The sequence below is a fragment of the Globicephala melas genome, chromosome 3 (assembly GCF_963455315.2).
Source record: "Globicephala melas chromosome 3, mGloMel1.2, whole genome shotgun sequence".
Taxonomy (NCBI): Eukaryota; Metazoa; Chordata; class Mammalia; order Artiodactyla; family Delphinidae; genus Globicephala; species Globicephala melas.
Genome location: NC_083316.1, coordinates 53198779 through 53219180, shown reverse-complemented (window position 1 = coordinate 53219180; position 20402 = coordinate 53198779). Strand labels below are relative to the sequence as shown.

The window sequence follows — 20402 nt, the reverse complement described above, 5'->3', positions numbered from 1 at the left end:
AGGGAACTCTTTAGGGGGTGTGCTGATTCCAGTATATTTTTAGCCCTACCTTAGGACAACACTCCCCCGGGACAGCTGATTAGGATATACAAATAGATACTTGTATTGTTGTAGGACAATCCTAAAATGCCACTGTTTCTCATATTTGGCTCAAGTGAGTAAAATCACCCCTCAAAACGCTGCCCCACACAGAGCCTTGACACCCATTCTTGGACAGCTACTCTTATCTCTTGAACTATAAAGCAAATCTAACTGCAGGTCACAGACGGTGGGAAATAACCAGTTCGCTAGTCACTTCAGACAAGAGGAAAACCAAACAGGGCGACAAGAAATATAAAGGATTCTGTTCACAGAGTTCAGTCAGCCCAGAAGCAGGGGCACCACCGCAATTTCTAAATCTCATATGTCCAAAGGGGAAAGCAAGAGATTATATACACAGAAAAATAAAAATGATAATACCGCAGCAGTGTCACATCTGGTCCTAAGAGCCAGAGTCGATGATCTTTTATCCTCACAAAAATCCTGGGACATAGTGCTGCTATCAGCTCCATTTTATAGATGAGGAAGTAAGGCACACAAGGGAAAACAACCTGCTCTTGGTCACACAGCTGAGATTTAAACTCAGGCAATCTGACTCTGGAGTTTATCCCTTTAAGTCCCATTATATTGCCTTTCCTAGTTAAAGGCCCACTCGTCCACTGAAAAAGGCAAAAAACACATGGTATTCCAGTATGAAACTCAAAGGAGTTTTGCCAACTGAGTCCCGATTTTAAAACTTCTTGGGAATTCCCTAGCGGTCCAGTGGTTAGGATATGAGCTTTCACCGTTGTGGACCCGGGTCCGATCCCTCATTGGGGAACTGACAGACCACAAGCTGCATGGCACGGCCGAAAAAAAAAACAAACCCAAAACTTCTTGGATTCTCTAATGCAGGGTCTTCAAGAGTTTTCTGTCGAGCCAGAAAGTTTAGGCCTTGTAGGTCATGCAGTTGTTCATGACTATTCGACTCTGCCAGAGTAGCATGAAGGCAGCCATAGACAGTATGTGACTGAACAGCATCGCTGCGTTTCAATAAAACTTTATTTACAAAATAAAGGTTGGGCCCAGGGGTTTTAGTGCATCATCATAACCTCTAGGTAGCACAGCATTCCATACTTAAGCAAGAACTGAGCTCTCCAACTGGGGAAGCTGTGAGCAAAAGTGGAGAACAATATAAGATATATATTTGGAGCTACTGCAAATGATTTTGGCCTTGGAAAAGCTGGGTGAGAGAATGATCTCGTCAGTATTTTCCGATCTTTCTAGCAAAACCAGGTAGAATGAAACAGCTCAGAGTAAACAACCCATCAAGTCAACAATTTTCACTGATGAAAATTTTTATCGATACAGTGTACGTGTGTGGTGTGTGCCGTATGTGTGTGTGCGTGCGTGTATGTTATATGTGTTTATTATTTAGTCTCATCTAGATAAATTCACATACTGGGGTTGGCTAGAACTCTGGACTGGGATCTCTAAGTCTCTCTATTCAGAATATAAGGAAGAAAAGGAAAAAGAGCTGGCAAAAACAAAAAACTGGAGGCAGAACAGTCAGGAAAAATAATCAGCAAGAAATAAATCTACTCTCTCCTTAATCTTGAAAGTCAATGTTTTCTAATCCTCTTTCTTGGGCCATGGTGCGGATCAACCCCAGGCACTCATTTCCAATAATCAGTTCAGGTACCGATAACCTGTTTCAAAGCCAGCAGACAGTAACTGCTGGGTCAGATCCTTCTAGGAATCTATATATTTTACAACCCCAAACAAACAAACAAACAAACAAAAAAACCTCCACATCCCTAATCCTCTGTTTCAAACTGTTAAGATCCACACTTTTCAGGACAGAAGAGTTACATGTGCCCCTGAGGTTTTCTTCCAGAGACATTTTATTTGCTGAAACAAATTAAGAATAATTTCTGCTTTGCCAAAAAGAAGAAAAACAACAACAAAAGAAGACAAACAACGGCCACCAACCCTCTTAGCGTACCTACTACTCTGAATCAGGAAAAAAAAATCCAAAATGTTATTGTTATAACATATTGTAGTCAGAGTCTACATCAAGCAACAGATGTTTCCTATGGAAACAACAAACAAAACAAAAACACAAACCTCTGAGTGCTCCACATTGACATTATTTCCTGCATATTAGCAAAATGAAAACGTATGTGCTCTAACCTGTTCCCAGTCTCTCCAGGGGATTCTGCCTGAGAAGCAAGGTAATCAGATCCTGGGCATCAGGTGGTGGCGCCTCATCCTTTTCAGGCCAGTTGATCTCATCTAAGAGGAAGAAAAGTAGTTTACGACTTCACTGCTGAAAGGCTGGTCCACGTCCCAACAGCGTGGACATCACCCGGGAGTTTGTTAGAAATGCAGAATGTCAGGCCCCACTCCAGACCTGCTGACTCAGAATCTGCATTTTTAACAAGACCTTCAGTTGATTCCTAGGCCCAGTCAAGTCCGAGAAGCACTGTTGCACAAGATATGAATAGCACAGCTGTCAACAAGGCAGGGAGAGAACACTTCAATGAGCAGTACCTCTCATCTGCCTTTTTGATTCACTTTTCTTTGGTAGAACTGGGTCACTGCTAATTGGTCCTCTAGTTATTAAGAGGGCTCAATATAGCGTAAACTCTGAACTTCTGTGTTTTAGGCGATAGCCCATCCAGGGATCATGGGGAGTCAGGGTTTCTCTTCTACCATCATCCTCAACTGAGAACCTGGCCACAGCCCCAGGGTTCTTCAGGTCCAAGAAGCAAAAAATAATTTTGTAAAAATAACCATTTCCAGAGAAAGGAAAGGTCAAAATGCTAAGACTGAAGAAGAAGAAAAAGAAGAAAAAAAAAAAACGCCAAGGAATTGTAGTAATGGAAGTACTTAAAATCTGTCATAAATATTAGAATATGTTCTACATTCTAAAGGAGTTTGCCTGAAGATAGGTGTGCATGCTTGTGTGCATGGGAATGCAATAAAAACATGAGTTATTTCTGCATGTGCTTGCCTCTAGCTTCCTCTGCTGCAGTTTAAATCTGATTTGGAAAATAGAACATGAATATGCATCTGAGCCATAAGGCATCGGGAGAACAAAGCCAGCATTTGCTGCTTGTGTTAATTAAACAGTTGATTCCTTTTGCCATTCATCCTTGATATATCAGAAAACAGCCTAGTTATAAATCCATAAAGAGCTCAGATATTGTATAAAAGGGTTATACACTGTGGGCGACTCACAAATCTACTTTGTTAAAATTTACAAATATGCCTGGCTCGCAAAATCAATGATGGAAAATAATGCTGTGATTAAGAGGCTCCTCATACCAAAAGGAATTGTCCCCCTATTTCCACCGTTGGACACTCTAAGTGCAGTCCAGAATGGACCAGAGGTAGGTGATGAAGATGTGAGTGATGACTGACAAACTTTGAGGAAGAGAGGCCTTTTTGATCTCTGCTCCAGGGAAATTTATAAAAACAGCAGGTAGGGTAGTAATAAAGCCTATTTAATTATCATTTAGTTTTGCCACAAGCCACACAACAATAGTTAGGGTCAGCTTGCAGGTTAAGATCTAAAGGTTACTGAATTTAAATGAAAGATGAACAGCTGTTAAGAAATAACATTACACCATAACAACTACCAATGAAATCATTAACAATCTGTGGATTAAATTTGCTTCCTCCCCATTCTCATTATTTATTATTTGGTAGACATTTGTTTTAGGGTTTATTACATTTTTGTTAATTTCTTCACTGTGCCAATAGCCATTTTTCCCATTTGTGTAAATGTTACCCATGTTAACCTTTTCTTCCCTGGTGCAACTTTCCTACTATGGAAAGGAAGACTGGACAGCAGTGAAATCATTTGCAAATCCCACACCAATTTCTTTTGCAGAAAAAGTACACCATAAAAATTGGTCACATTGCTAGTACATTTCCAAATTCCATGTTAACAAAACTTCCCCAGATCAATTCCCGACACAAATTGCTCTCTTGAGATTGTGAAAGTCAGTTATGTGCTATGATGAGTGAGTTCTTTTAATTTGTTGGCTAAACCCTTTGATAAAGGTTAACTTTTTAGTAAAAACAGTGATACTCCCCAGAATTACATTAAATAGCTGCTTCCCAACAGCGGCTTAGAGATAACTGCTGACAATATTTACCACTGATGACTTGTCCAAATAGCTCTTCTGGAGTGTCCCCAAAGAATGGCACGCATCCAACCAGAAATTCATAGAGGATAATCCCCATGGCCCACCAGTCTACCGGCTTCCCATAGCCCTGCCTCAGAATCACTTCTGGTGCAATGTATTCAGGTGTGCCACAGACCTAAAAGATGATTGCAATATCAGAATAATTAGAATATTAGACATGAATTAAAATGAGCAAGATGGCTAAATATCAATTATTTTGCCTAGAGTGCACCTGCTCAACCGCATGGAACCGCATGGACAAAGAATTTAAGAACAGTGATTCGAAGTCGGTATCTATCATACCAAAAGCAATGAATTACTTAAAATACCAAAAAAAGCAAAGTTTAAAATGCTGCTCTAATGTGAAACTGTGTGTAATGTCTAATTTCAAATTTGAGTAGTTTTACTTACTTTACAAAAACATTTGTAATCCCTGGATTTAAAATAATACTGCATTTTTTCGTCTGTCACTATCAGAGAGAGTTTTAGTATTTGTATGACTGAAATATATTCACATCCTGGTTACTTCATAAAAGCCTGACAGTTGAGATGTGTTCACCTTAAGTAACTGTACAATGAACAGATTGTGGGCACATGGTAATGAGGCATGCTTAAAGGGAAATGGGCCATGGCTCGGAGTTTGGCACCTGTGATTGTACAACGCATCATGAGTTTCATGAGGACTCTACTGAGACTCCCGAATTCCTTACGAAAACAGTTTTTCCATTTGTCTCTCTCACACTCTCACCTGTGTACAGTTAGATCGTTTGTCTTACTAATAGACCATAATGTCGAGGGAGGAATGTGGAGGGACCGACATTTCAAAGAGGCCCAGGGAGAAAAATGGAAGCAATTTGCGCTTTATTAAACGTAAGGCTTATATAGACATCTAAAGCCCCAGCACTAATGTCAAGATGGCCTAGGCGAGCTGATTCTGAATTGCACTGTCAACACTGCACTTTGTATTTCTCTCTGGAGCCAAACAGCACGCAAGCTTACCTGTTTGTCCAGGAACTCTCGAGCGTCCTTCTCAATATGACCCTCATAAAGATTGGTAGTCATGCTCATTAGCCCCACCTTGGATAATCCAAAATCTGTCAGCTTTATGTGCCCCATGGAGGTGACCAGCAAACTGTGAAGCAGAAGGACATATATCACAACACTCACTTTGAAGCTCATTTTTTGTTTTTACTTTTCTCCCTCCCACTGTGAATTGATAAGACTATGTAATATATAGGTATCAATCTTATCACAAAACCCAGCCTGCAAAGAGGTGAAGTCATACAAAGATGTTAAATATGTGTATCTGGAGGCTGAAAGTAATCCACAAGGGAAGGCCAGAGACCGGGCTCAGCCCATCTTCCTTGGAGATGTCACATACAGCATCATTTACAACTTGAAGCTCTCAGAAAAATTCAAGTATGGAACTCTGACACCTTTCCATTTCCAGAATAAGAAAAGAGCTGAGAAAGGGCTACTGATAATCCCACGTCACACATCAGTAACTAACATAAGCAACCAATCCGTGATTCAAATGAGACAAAAGATAAAGAACCTGGAAGAAAAATGTAGCATTGTTTCAGATTTCAACTTCTGGCTCGAACTTAAGTGTCTACGCACGAAGCACAAGACCTACGTGTCTTATACACGCAAAGAATTCACATTTGAAAGCTTTATGAATTTACAGTTAATTTTTTTTTCATTTTAAGTGGCAAAGAAAATTTTCATTATTTAAAAAATTAAAGGAGGAATTAAAAAAAATAAAGCTATTGGAAGGATGCATGCCAAAATTCTAATAGCTGTCTTCGTTTGGGAATGTTGTGAATGAAGTTTTTTCTTTTTGTACTTCCCAAATTTTCTGTAATGAGCGTAAGTTAATTTTATAAAATTTTGGCACACTTAAAAGCTCTACATATTAATAAGAAATACTTCTAGAGGTGTCTCAGATTAGTGGAGAAAGCATGGAACATTTAATAAATGGTGTCAAGATGAATACCTAGTCATTTGGGGAAAAACAGTCTATCTGTATCTCAAATCAGACACCAAAATGAACTCCACATAGACTAAAAATTAAATAAAAAACTAAGTAGAATATAAAGGATATCATCTTGGGGGAGAAAAAATTATCTAAGTATCATTCTAAACGCAGAAACTATCCAGAAAACAACTCATAGCATTCTATGTACCTATTATTTACATAATAAGAAAAACTAAAAATAAATTAACTAACCCTGGCTTAATACTCTTTTTTTGTTTGTTTGTTTCTTATAAGCTGCTATTGTAAACACCATAGCCTTTAAAAAGATTATACAAAAATCATCATGTATACTGCTAAAAATAACTCATTTGGGAACATTATGGGAGAATTTAAAAATGTACAAAGCAGCATTAAAAGAAAACATTTTTATAGACATAAACACTTTTGTATTGTGTGAAAAAAAAGACATATTTCATCAGTGTACATACTTGTCTGGTTTCAAATCCCTATGTACAATTCCATAATTATGTAGATATTCCAAGGCCAGGACTGTCTCAGCAAAGTACATCCTGGCCATATCAACAGGGAGAGGACCCATGTTCTTCATTAAGGTAGCACAGTCACCTCCTATAAAACACAAGAAAAAGACTTAGCAGGTATAGTATCAGCTGGGATTAAAGACCGCCAGTTTAGACTGCAGAATTTCCAAGTAGAATGGTCTCTATCCATAGACATAGTCGATCGTGTTCGTAAGTGGAGACTGTGTTAAGTAATCATGTTTCTACTTATGATGTGGTGTGGAGAAAATACAGACTTTTATTTAAGAAGCGCTGCTCATGAGAGAGCAGATTTGGCCTGAAGTAAAACTAAATGTTGAAGAACTGATGATGTGTTTTAGGAACAGCGTGATGATTTAAAATAAACCATTTAAAAACATGGATTCTGGAATCAGGCTGCCTGAGTTCAAATTCCGGCTCTGACTCTTACAGGTGGGGACATCTTAGGCAAGCTGGTCTTGGTTCTTTCAGCTGTAATATCAGGATATGAATAGTGTCATCCCTTTTATTGTGAGGATTAAATGAGGTAATCTGTGTAAAGAATTCAGGATGCTGTCAACACATATTAAACATGTGATAAACGTTAATTATTGTTGTTAAAATAACTAACAAAAGTTAATAAAGCAAAGTACTGGTGTGGTGAAAAGAACAATGGGTGGAAATCAGGCAAGTTATGTTTTTGTCCTGTATCTACCACTAAAAATCTAGTGAAACCCCTTCTTGGGTTTCAGTTCATTCATCTGCAAAATGAAAACAATATTTAACGGTTCGTTAAGTTATAAGTTTTGGGATTCTGTTCAAACAATCACAAGGGCTTAAATTAGATGCTTTGAAAATTGTTTTGGAGACTAGGATTGACATATATACACTAATATGTATAAAAGAGATAACTAATAAGAACCTGCTGTATAAACAAATAAATAAACTAAAATTTTTTTAAAAAAGAAAACTGTTTTGGCCCTTGCTTATCTATTCATTTTATTAGCTTTATTTATGTCAGTAAGTCATGGCTATGGAAACACTCAAAAATTTCATGTAAAATTGACAGAAATAAGATTACTTGGAACATTTAAAAGGTAGACCACAAACTTCCAAAAGAAAAAAAAGCTAGTTTTTAAAAATTAAACTATAGTTGATTTATAATATTGTGTTAGTTTCAGGTATACAGTTTCAGACTCTTTCCCATTATAGGTTATTACAAGATACTGAATATAGTTCCATGTGCTGTACACTAAATCCTTGTTGTTTATCTATTTTATACATAGTGGTGTCTATCTGTTAATCCCATAGTCCTAATTTATACCCCCCCTTTCCCCTTTATAACCATGTTTGGTTTCTATGTCTGTGAATCTATTTCTCTTTTGTAAATAAGTTGATTTATATTATTTTTTTAGATTAGAAGTCAGATTTTCTTGAATGTATCTTTCTCCTAACTCATCTTTAATTTCATACCATACACCAAAAAGGACATATTTTTAATACTTTCCTTACGAAGATCCATTGTAATGAATGTTTTTATGATATGTGATAAAAATAAGTAGGAAAAATCCCATCACCTATATTCTAACTTTAATGACCAATTGAGAGGAGGTGCTTAGGATGAAAAGCTATTAAAAAGGGAAAACAACCTTTTTCCAAATAGCACTAATTTTCCCTTTGTTATAGTAGAGTTGGCCCTTTACAAGCAATTATGGGAAGATAATGACTGGGAAGACAGCCATCTAATTGCCTGGCCTTGGTTCCTACGTGGATACAACCATTGTATGGCACAAGTACAGAAAGCGTCAGCTGCACAAACGAGCCAGTGGTTTCTGGGTACAGGTGTCATGTTCTCTGTGTCAGAGTGACTCACCTTCGACATATTCCATGACCATGCACAAGTGGCGCCTGGTCTCAAAGGAGCAATACATGCTGACAACAAAAGGGTTTTCTGCAAAAGTCAGGATATCCCGTTCCACAAAGGCCTGCTGGATCTGGTTTCGGAGGATGAGGTTCTGTTTATTAATCTTCTTCATGGCAAACCTCTGCCGCGATTCCTTATGCCGAACAAAATAGACTGCCCTGAAAAGGAGCACAAGAGTTGGGGTTCAAAGGAAGAGGGGATGTTTCTGGGTACAGTATACCACTGTTTTTTTGTTTTTACATTCACGTGATAGCCGGGATTCAGCCCACATAAGCTATGCTGGCAACTACAAACATTCCGTTCCAGGCCAAAGCCCTTTGGCTAATTGATTTTTTTAAAAAATTCTTTCAGTAAAGTTACAGGTCACACGTAAGGCAAATTCATTTCACTGAAGAAAATGGACAGTCTCCAGAGTGAGCTACTTTCCAATAGCTAGCTGTTGTTTTCAGTTTTTCTAGAACAGAACAAAATCCGATATATAAATTAAAACAGGAAAACAATGAACAAAAGTACATACATATTCTGAGCTAGATCCTTTCTAGCATTAGATATCTATTAGGCATTTTTTCACAACTGACTAAAGCAATAATTTTCTATATGATACTCATGGGATCTACAAAAAGGGACCATAGACTATAGCTTCTTAAAGTAGCTGACTTCCAACTTGAGAGTAATTTACTTCCCATGAACTTTCTAGATAAATAAGACGTATGTAACAGGTCATACGAGGCTGCCCTCCCTGCTACCGAGAGCAGCATATTTCTTCACTACAGACCTCGGCATGAGTTACACCTATGCCTGTTTCAACAGGAAATGCATTTCCCAACCTAAAAGGGGGTCCAGAGTACACTGCATTTCTGGTCCATGTGACCCACAGCTGAGGTGTCTGGCAACTTTACTGTAAAGTGAGCAGGCTGCATGGAATTTCTGCCAAAAGTCTCCTCCAAATACTCTACAGAACCAATTCTGTCTGGGTAAAGACAATGGACTCCCTGAAGCTTCAAATGATGTAGAGAAAAGGAGTAATTCGGAGGAGGATCCTTCAAACCCCACCTGGAAATGATGAGCAACAAAGAAAATGTCTTGGATGGGCTCCTTTTCTCATAAGTTACTCCTCACGTATCTCATCATTAAGGGACAACAGGTTTGAACTCTCAGGTTAGGCAATTCTCAAATAATTAATAATTTACCTAAAGAGCTATCATCATTAGAAGTGTGTGATAGGTTGTACGAGGCTGTCCTGAAACAAACGCGATGATCAACTAAGTAAAAATTTACCTGAAAAGCTATCAAACATAGTAAAGTACACCCAGTAGTCTGTTTCCTAAACAAGGGGTTATCTGAGATGCATTTTTCACTAGTGATTTTCATTGCCTCCAAAAAATGAACTCGAAGGGGACTAGGACACCCTATACTCCTGCTGGACCAATATGTCAGAGTGATCCCCTTACATAAATCTTAAGTATATTCAATCTCAGTTTAACCAATATTCACATTTTCCTCTTAAGCGTTCAACTAGGAATTCATCTTTCTTTGAAGTGTGTACGTCTTTGTCTTCTCATTGTATCCATCTTTTCCCTGCACTCACAAAATCACACATTTGTGGGGTCTCTGTTTAAACATTCTTTTTTTTTTTAATCTTTACACCTTTTCCTCTCTCCTCTTTTCCCTAGCCTTCTAGTTCTTCCTTCCCTGTATAGTAAAAAGCTGTCTTAGCCACACTCCACATAATGAACTCGAGGAATAACCTGGTACTCTTATTCCCACTGTACAACAAACTGACAAGGGAGCTGGCTGGCTGGGTGCCTACTGCTTTCCACAGAGGCTAGGCATCCTCTTCAGGATTCCCAAACACTTGGGCTCCCACCAGCCGGGTTAATTTCCACACCTGTTCTGGCTAGGCTTGATATCATGACTGACTAATTTAAACAAATATTTAAACTGATGAAACACGAGTGTGAAAAGAGAAAGCACTGTTGTTTATAAGAAAACTGAGTGGAATGCTTGGGAAAGCACTGATAAATGTGAGTTACTAAATAAAATTCCTATTGATTTAGTATGAGTGAGAAGATTCCAAACGTCGAGAAAATAATAAAAATCTAGGCGGATTGCTTCCAGTTCTTGCTTCACCTGTAAAAAAGCTAAAAGTGTGAAACAAACAACATAGTACAGTCAGCCCTACATAGCCACAGCTTCTGCACCCTCAGATTCAATCAGCTGAGGATTGAAAAATATTAAAAACAAACAAACAAACAAATCCAGAAAACTGCATGAAGCAAAACTCGAATTCGCCACACTGGCAACTATTGATATTTATGCAGCATTTCCATTGTATTAGATATTATAAGTAATCTAGAGATGATTTAAAATATATGAGAGGATACCATTTTATATAAGGCAAAGGAGTATCTGTGGATTTTGGTATCTGAGGGGGGTCTTGGAACCAATACCCCTTGGATACCAAGGAATGACTGTATAAGTATTGTTTATACTGGCTGTCTTATAAAGGGCTTACATCGAAAGGCTAGTCAGTTTACATATATTTAGGTTAAATTAAAATGTTTAAAGTACATATCATTTTTTGGTGATTTCCTACTTGAACTTTTTCATTTACCAACTACTCATTCTTTCTGAATCAGATTAAAGGCTACGACAATTTTTTTCTTTTTCCAATTACTGATTGGATAAAATCAAGATCCAAAGACACTTGAGCTTCTCCTAATCAGAAGCTGATAGCAGGACAGAGAGATTCAAAGGGAGCACAGAAAAGAACTTGGCCTCCCCTTACACATATGAGACATGCATTGGCAGATACTGTCATGAAGAGGGATTCCTGAGATACAGAATCTGTTTTTTAAAATGAACTTTAGAATTGAAAATGTTAAAAGGAAAAAGCCAGTATCTTTATATAAGCACTTGCCTATTCTTGAGAGTCAACTGGAATACAGCTCACTTTCTATCACTTCTTTCAATATTTAATATTGAGTAAGTTTAGGGCTGAGGACCTCCAGACATATGATACTGTTAACTTCACTTTTAGACTGTCAGTAGGCTGCCATTTTGATTTTCAACCAAGCTCCACCATTTCTTACATAAATAACTGCTCCTCAATATGTTTGAGAACAACAGGAGGTGAAGGAAAAAGAATAGGGTTGTACATGATTTTATGAAAGAACAAAAGAGAAAGATACCTCAGACCCAATTTGACCAGTACCTACACTAGGTACTGTGTAAAAAGACCTTCAATCTTTATTCTTAGATTTTCAATTCATAAAATTTGATTTGACTTTCTGTCTTCCCTTGCTATTGTACTGAAAATAATCAGGTAATCCTTAGGGAAATTTACCTAAACCAGTTGAAATTAATCCTATAGGTAGCTTGAGATACCATTTCCTCAGGAGAAACGTATCTCGATCAAGTTGCAAAAGTCAACCAGACTTAATTAGAATTCCCTGTAGCTGCATTTTTGTTTGTTTTGTTTATGTTATGTTTTTACATTTCTGTACTGCTTTGGAAATATTATTTCTAATGCTGAAATGTGTTTATTTAGTAATATGTGTTGTCTCTCACATACTCCTTTCCTCCATCCTTATAAATTGCTGTTCTTAAACTACTCAAGTCAGCAGAGAGTGAAGCAGAGGGAGAGAGAGAGGGGGAGGGAGAGGCTGAAAAAGAGAGAGAGACAGAGAAACAGAGTGGGACAGACAGACATCTAACACTGCTAAGCAGAGCTGCAAACTGCCCAAGGTTATAAAACTAGACTGAACTAATTTGGCCCCCATTTCTCTGTTTTCTGGCCTCAAGGGTTGCTTCCCTTGAAAAGGCTTCTGTGTCTCTTTTCCTACGCTGACCCGCCCTGTGAAATAGGAAGACCCAAGGGTGGGAGGTGATGCATGGGGAGGGGCAGCCAGCGGAGCCAAGCATCACTCCACTCATGCAGAACTGAGGCGGGGGAAGGGAGAAATGGAATCAGAAGCAGGCAGGATCTAGAGCAGAATGAATCAGTCCTATTGGGAGTGTGAACATCTCATGCATATAAAATTATGCATGAATCTGAGAGCCTGATACACGAATTCCAGTGAGCAGATCCGCATGTGGGAAGGAGAGTGCAAGTGTTAGGGGGAAGCTGAGGGGAAAGGCTATCGAGAGGGAGCATCCGTCAGTCTGTCTCTCAGGTAAATGACCCTGTCCTTTGAGGGCTAAAAAAAGCAGAAAGGGCAGCAAGGCTAGAGAGCAATGTGAAGTGGGGAAGAAGCATTGTGCCTCTCAAATTTAGCCTTCTTACTTTAGAAAATTTTAGGTCAATCTTATTCTTCTACTTCGAAAACATTCGAAATTGTTATTTAAAAATCTAGGTGGAAGCGCTCAATGGAAGAAGGATTTCTATACCCTAATTAAGATGGCTAAGAGTTATAAACGATATTCAGAGGGAGAAAAGAGCTCTGCTTGCAGTCAGAGTACGTGTGACCAGGCTTGGGGGCCTCTTTCTCCACGTCTAAGTGGAAGTAACATCAACCCCTCACAAGGGTTTGTGAGAAGAGAACAAATAAAGAGAATAAAGAGACTAGTCCAGTGCCTGGCACACAGTAGGTGTTCGCTTTCTACAAAGTGCTAAGTTGGCATGAAGGGAGGTGCAACTTCCAGTCAGGATCTGAAACCTGTTAAACAGAGAAGGAAATTGGGTGCTTCTCCAATTGGCCAATTGGCTTTATAATCATGAATTGTCACTAAGTAGGATGTTGAAAAAACCATGACGTGTTATACAGCTCTATCGAATGAAAGGGTTAGTTTCTAGCATAACCGGTATTTGAAAAGTCACAGAACGGGTGTCGCTCTAAGTCACTGATGTGAGCGAGGGACTCGGCTACAGGGATGCCCAAAAAGCCTCGCACGGCTCCAATTCATGGACCTACGTGATCCATCTGTTCAGAAGCCCGCTATCAGCATCCTGATCAGGTGGGCCAATGGGCGTAGCTCCATTCAAATTTTAAGTGAAAAATAATTAAATTGTAGAGGAAATCTGTCAGAAACGTAGTGAGAGATTAACTTGGAGAAGGAGCAAAAGAGAAAAAAGAAGGTTTTGGCCGATCGGCAGAGGCTCCCACAGGCAGCTTGTAAGCCCACTAATGACTTGGCCTCCGTCCTGGGTGTTTACTGATTCACAGCTTGTTTAACTTCTTGTATATTCCCAACCGTTCCCCGAAGTGTGATATACCTCATCTACTATACAGTGGTTTAATTTGCACTACAAATGAGTTTACTCAACCAATTAGAACTCCAAATACTGCTAAGATATATGCCCACATTTTATAAAAGTGGTGCTTCATAGACAATCCCATGCCAGAATTCCACAGGCAATAAAATCCAGCAGTGCTCAAACCCACAGATCCCTTAAATCAAATTTCAGTCTTTTCCCTGATCAGACAAGAAATCCTCAGATGATCTCCAGAACTAAAAAGGACTAAAAGCCAATAATATATAAACAAAACCCACAAACAACTGCATGCTGAAACAATCTTCTTAGGTAGAAGAGTTTCAGTGAGGTCCTCAACAGAAATAAAATATTGTAAAAATAAAACATCAGAAAGCATTTATAAGCCACATCAGGAAATATGCCATTTGACATAATCCTGAAAACAAATCAGTGGAGCATAGAAAGCACTCACAAATATTTAAGTTCTTCACTAAGTTAATGGTGTGGAAAATATTAGAGGTGAAAAAAACACCATAAGGAGAAACATCCCTTGTGGCGTAACAAAAATCGATTCTATCTCATCTGCTGTGTGTGTTATAAATGGCAATAACTGTCTACGGGATTGTTTATTGCTGCCCACCTACGGATGGAATTGGGATTAATACTTAATTAAACTAGAGTTCTGGGCTGTCTAAAATGGATCAGGACATAGTTTGTGTATTAATTACTCTTCCAAACTATTAGTAACTCAGAGGGATCTTGTCAGTATTGACCTTATGCCCTGAGAGGGAAACCATGTATCTATAAAAATGAATCAAGGAAGGTGCTCCACTAATGTGGTCGGACTATAGCATAGAGTTTAATTGAAAAAAAAAAAAAATCCTGGTGTTATATAAAGACTAAAAGAAGTGTGTTGCTTTAAATTTTCAATCAGCCTTCTTATTCAAGTGCTACTCTCCCAAGGTTGACTGCTGGTCAGACAGGAAGTACTGGCTAATTCTCAAGTAGAAATGCTATAAATGAATATATATATATTCATATATATATATATATCCAGATGTGTATGTGTATCTACATAAGAACAGGCATATACAAAAATTTTCCCTTACTTTAGAAATTTTTACTTTCTAAAGTCTTCCTCTCCCATGCTCTAAAATAACCCCCAGGTCACTTGAAATGTTTTCTGATTGGGTATCCAATGAAAAATGATTTGGGCTTCACCTGATACCCATCAATGAAGGAGCAGTGATCTGAAAACTCAAGTCCCCAACAACATCTATTTGGCATAAGATCAATGTGAAGAATATATTTCTCAGGTGTGTTAAAATATAATAGAGAGTTTTCCTGAATTACTCACCCATAGGCTCCATTGCTAATCAATTTAATCGTCTCAAAATCACTTTCCCGAGGTTTCCTTCGAAGTTTCAGGGAAGCATTAGAGCTCTTGGAGACAAAATATGGATGTTACAAAATAGCTCAGAATTTAAGAAAATGATTTTAGCAGTAAAATAACTAATATTTGAATTGCATCCTCTATTGTTTAATATGTTAAAGTGCAGTATTCTAGCCAAAGGAACCTGGGGGACGGCTTTAAAGCTCAATTTTCCACAGCAGTGCCGATAAACTACTCCTCATGACTGGCTCAGTTTCATTTAAGTGAACACCATTTCCAGGAGATAGAGGCACCATGTTTTTGAAAATTCCTGATTTTTAATTTACCTCTGTAAACCATTCAGGTGAGCCTCACCCTAGTCTTTTAAAGTTTTAAGATTTAAGTCCAAAATGCCAAACCTTAATTCTAGTTTCAGTCAATCGGAAAAGAATGGGCTGGAGTGGCCCTCTACAGGTTGGTGGATCACGTGGCCTCTCTGCCACTGACCAGGGCATGTCCATTTCATTCCTGTGGCAACCTTTCCTGTTTGGAAAAGGTAGTTGGCAACAGATGAGACAGGCAGGCAGAGCATGCCTGTCTTTCTTTACATCCATCCACCGTAAGTCTTACTTACCATGGTTTAGACACCAATTTTCAAAAAGATAGCTCTTTAAAAAGTTTAGTTCAAAGGACACGAATAAACAAAGTTTTGTTTTGTTTTGTTTTACAAAATTTTCTCACGCCCCATGTATCTTAGCACTGACAGGGGGTTAAGAGTCGTTCTGCTCCCTCCGCAGAGACCAGAATCCCCTTCCCATAATTCTGGAAGAAACCCCATGACTCTGAGGTATGTGCCATCCTCCCCCACTCAGGGCTGGCACCCGCCCACTCGGCTGCCCCACCACCTCTGGAAGATTTAGACCGAGCTTCCCACTGTCCTCAGTGCCTGCATTCTCTCACCATCCTGAGTGACTTCCGTATCTACACAGATAACTCAGCCAACAACCTGGCCTCTGGGCTACCTGACCTCCTCCATTCAACCAGCTCCTTTCTCTGCTTCTCCTTGGCCTCTGGCCATAGGACCTGGGTCTACTCATCACCTGCCAACACCCCACCTCAGAAAACATAATCCAAGACTGGGACGCCTTACTTGTTCAGCCACCCCACTCCAACTGCTCTCCACAGCTCCAGCTACAAGGCCCTGAACCAGCCCTCTTGTCTCATTAACTCCTCCTCACCTGAGTGACCTCACCTATGCCTATGGATGACTCCTAAGTCACCTAGACCCTCCACCAAAAACTCTCCCTCTGAGGGCCGGAAGATCCCACACCTTATATACAACTGACTGCTCGATGGCTCTCCTCGGATGTCTCAAAGGAACTTCAGCTTAAGCTCATTCAAAATTATGGCAGTTATGATGAAACTAACAAAAACAGCTATCATTTATTTAGCATATGTGAAGCTGTCCTAACCATTTTACACAGACTACCTTATTTAAGCTTTTTTTTTTTTTTTTTTTGGGTTCGCGGGCCTCTCCCTGTTGTGGCCTCTCCCGTTGCGGAGCACAGGCTCCGGACGCGCAGGCTCAGCGGCCATGGCTCACGGGCCCAGCCGCTCCGCGGCATGTGGGATCTTCCCGGACCGGAGCACGAACCCGCGTCCCCTGCATCGGCAGGCGGACTCTCAACCACCGCGCCACCAGGGAAGCCCCCCACCGTTCTTTGAAAGAAACAATTTGACAAAGATGAACAGCAAGCACGTCTGTGTCCACTTTTTACCCGAGCTCTCTAGGCTGCACGGTCTCCCTCACTCTTAAGCCTTCAGATATACTCTCTCCCTTGTATCACATGATGGTCCTTTGGCCTGGAATGTTCCCTCTGCCCCTTCTCATCCTAGTAAGTTCTCACATCTCGAGTATCCTTTCCTTAGGAGATCTTTCTGGACTGGTAAATCTCTTTATGTTATGTTCCAGGAGCACATGGCCCTTTTTCTTTATAGATCTTATTCAAGTTTCTCATTTTGATTTTTTGTGCGTGATTTCTCTTTATTAATTTGTTTCTCTTTGAAGAGAGGGGTTAAAACTGTATGCCTGGCGCCGTGCATATAGAAGCACAATAAATACGTGTGGAACAAATAAAGTAATTAGCACAGCCAAAATCTCCACATGCTAATAAACAGAAAAACCAACATCATATTTCATCGAGAAAGATACTTACTTTCACCGATTCATCTGTTTCTGGTGTTTCTGCTGTCCCACTATCATAGTTTCCCAGCTGAGCCATTTCTAAATTAAAAAAAAAAAAAAAGCTAAGTTTAAGAGAAATAGGACCACTGTAACTAGACAAGAGTACTATGCTAAAACAAAAGAAGCACAATGTCTCCCATATTAAAAAAAGAATTTACTCTATACTCCAAAGTACACATGAGAAAATCTTAATGCCAACATGGCAAGAACCAACGACTGATATTGATATTTTGAAATTGTTCATTTCATGCCCTTTTTCCTAGAACTCCATTTCTTATGAACACACAGACACAGCTACTTAGAGCTGGGTCTCTGCTCATGGTAGCAGGATTCACTGGCTGACACAATCACCACAGTTTGGAAAGGGTTTGGGGGCTCAATGATTATGCTTGTAATCAGATACTCAAGAGAGGCAAGTTTCCCAGGCTCTGACAGGCATCAGAGATGCACTGACTACAGCTCAGAGATGAGTCCCAAGTTGTCATGAGCATCCCTTGCTCCATTCCTTCACGTCCACTGAGAGCTAGCCCTCCTAGTACATAAGAATCCACAACTTGTCAGAAAGGAAGCAATGGTAGTTGTTAAGAGGAGTTTGGAGTTGAAAAGCCTCGAGTTGCCACCACTAAGAGCACTTACTAGTGGCTTTTTAACCTTGGGTTCTTCCTCTGTAAGATGGGAACAATATTGTTCATCTCTTGGAGTTTTTTATGAGTATCACATGTGATAACGCATGTAAAGCTCTTAGCATGTTGACTAACGAAAATTAAGTGCTCGCTGAATGTTGATTGTTATTTATTACCATTAATTGTATCATGTAAAGTAGTCAGTACTAGGCTGGATGCCACATGCTTGACACCAGCCTAAATTCTACCCTAGTGGTCTAGTTAAGAGACAAAGCATTTCATTGCTCAACCTACATTGGAATGCGTCCTTAAGTCTATATAAGTAAATGAGAAAACCTAATTTATTTTACCATTCATTTTGATTTTTATCAAACAATGCACACTTAAGAAAAACCAAAACATGTTTTACTAAAAAAAAGAACATGAAAAGATTTTCTCCAAAACTTTAAAAGGGGGTTATTGCTAAGTGGTAGTAGGATCACAGGTAATTTGAATTTTCAAATTTTTGAAAATCGAACGTGTATAATAAAAAGTTATAGTTTTCAGTTACATATTTTTGTGTGCATTAATATTATTTCTTAGGCTCTCAGAATTTTATGTATTCATGTTCTTATAAATATAATCATCCTTTTTTGGGAGAGATTACACATAAAACACATGAAGCAAAGCAACAAAGGAGTGTTGTCTTTAGAGAAAAATTAACTCCAGAAACTAAAATAACTGGAGATTGACACTATCCCAGTTTACTTACAGAGGAAGTTCGGGAATTAAAAATGAGCTCAGTACAAACTGTGTGCTTTCTTGGTGTCATTCAAATGACCTCAACGTCCTATGTGACTAGCACTTTAGATTTATAGACTAGGAGGTAGACTATAATGTATTCAGTTGGAGGGGCTCAAAGGGGCAATTTTACTATTATTTATTTATGAAGCATTATTACATCTTAGGTGCAGAGGTGAACTCATATAATCCTAAAAACAACCCTATGACTAGGTACCATTATCCAGTTTTTATGGAAAACACTGAGGCACAAAGAAGGTCATCACAGTGTGATCAAGGTCACACAGTCTGCACTGACGCTCTGGGTAGTCCCATTCCAGAGTCCCACTCTTAACCTTCAAATGTCAGGCTTTAGGTCTGCTGGTGTCCATGACGACAAGAAGGGAAACAAGTGTAGATCAGCGTTTGCAATAATCACATTTTAAGTGATTAGAGCAAACAGATTAAAAATTACCCTCAGATCTGAATCAAGAAAATTAAGTGTTAAAAACAACTCCCAGTGATAGATTGGTATAATTAAACATGAAACTTGTCAAAAATCACTATTAAAGTGTTTTAAAGACAATAAAGGCATATAAATGGGCCTCAGATTATTCACCTACCAAAGGTTCAGCCTACAGTGATATTTACTACCAGGTAAGAAAACTGTGAAGAGCTCACTCAGTCTACAATTCAAAGGTTGACACAACTAACTCTGCCGGCGTGAAGAGTCACCGTAATATACTTTGACAGTCTCCCCCACTCCAATTACTTTCATAAAAAAACAAATTAAAAGATGGTTCTGTTTTAAATAGAGTTTCTGCTAAATAACTATTATCTGGGAAATACATATTATTTGTAAGCAGTGGGTAGTAATGGAATGGAACCAAGAGTCAGCTTTTGAAGCAGGAAGCTAAGGCATCATTTTGTAATGCCTGAAGAGATTTTTAAAACCCATCTAAATACCATTAAACATCTGCCCTTTTTATTTCAGTGATTTAAACCATTTCTGAAGACTCATGATTCAAAAAGGTAAAGATGGTAATTTAAAAGCTATGGGGGAAAAATCTCTCCCCAGGGAACTTTTCAGAAAAGCAGCCACCAGACTCTGATAAGTGATGAATCTGTTGTGGTACTGCTTTCAGTACAGTATAAATTTATCTGGCATTATCTCCCGGTAACGCATGCATCATTTCACTGGAAGCAAAGATTCGATGGCCATAAGAGCAAATAAAGCAGGGGAAATAGGAGAGCAGGCAGAGAGCAGCAGGTTCCCTGACTGTAGATGGGAAACTCTCTGCCAACAGTTAGCATCATCACAAACAACTTAGCATATAACACTTTGCAAATTCAACTTAATGACCCAGGAAGACAATTTTGAATAAAGGAGTCTATGATTGCTTTTGAGTCTTTTCAGGCAGTATATAACCTAAGTGTTTTAAATGACAATCCCAAACAATAATGAACAGGAAAAGGTGGTGGAAGGAGTGGTTTCCCAATATCAGATTTGACAAAAAATCACGAACAGGGTGCTTCCTCTTCTCTGCATTTAATAGC

General features: G+C 39.0%; 1 protein-coding gene across 10 annotated transcripts in view; it reads right to left on the bottom strand.

Annotated features, from left to right (window-relative positions):
• The window catches only part of MAST4 (microtubule associated serine/threonine kinase family member 4), a 567949-nt gene that overhangs the window by 30265 nt on the left and 517282 nt on the right, over positions 1–20402 (bottom strand). For all 10 annotated transcript variants that reach the window (XM_060295831.1, XM_060295835.1, XM_060295832.1 and 7 more), the window contains 7 exons: positions 17435–17502; positions 15204–15289; positions 8602–8810; positions 6681–6819; positions 5214–5346; positions 4185–4350; positions 2212–2313 (listed from right to left, as the gene is read on the bottom strand). In XM_060295831.1, the coding sequence (XP_060151814.1) occupies positions 2212–2313; positions 4185–4350; positions 5214–5346; positions 6681–6819; positions 8602–8810; positions 15204–15289; positions 17435–17502 (903 nt within the window). The remainder of the gene's footprint in view (positions 1–2211; positions 2314–4184; positions 4351–5213; positions 5347–6680; positions 6820–8601; positions 8811–15203; positions 15290–17434; positions 17503–20402) is intronic.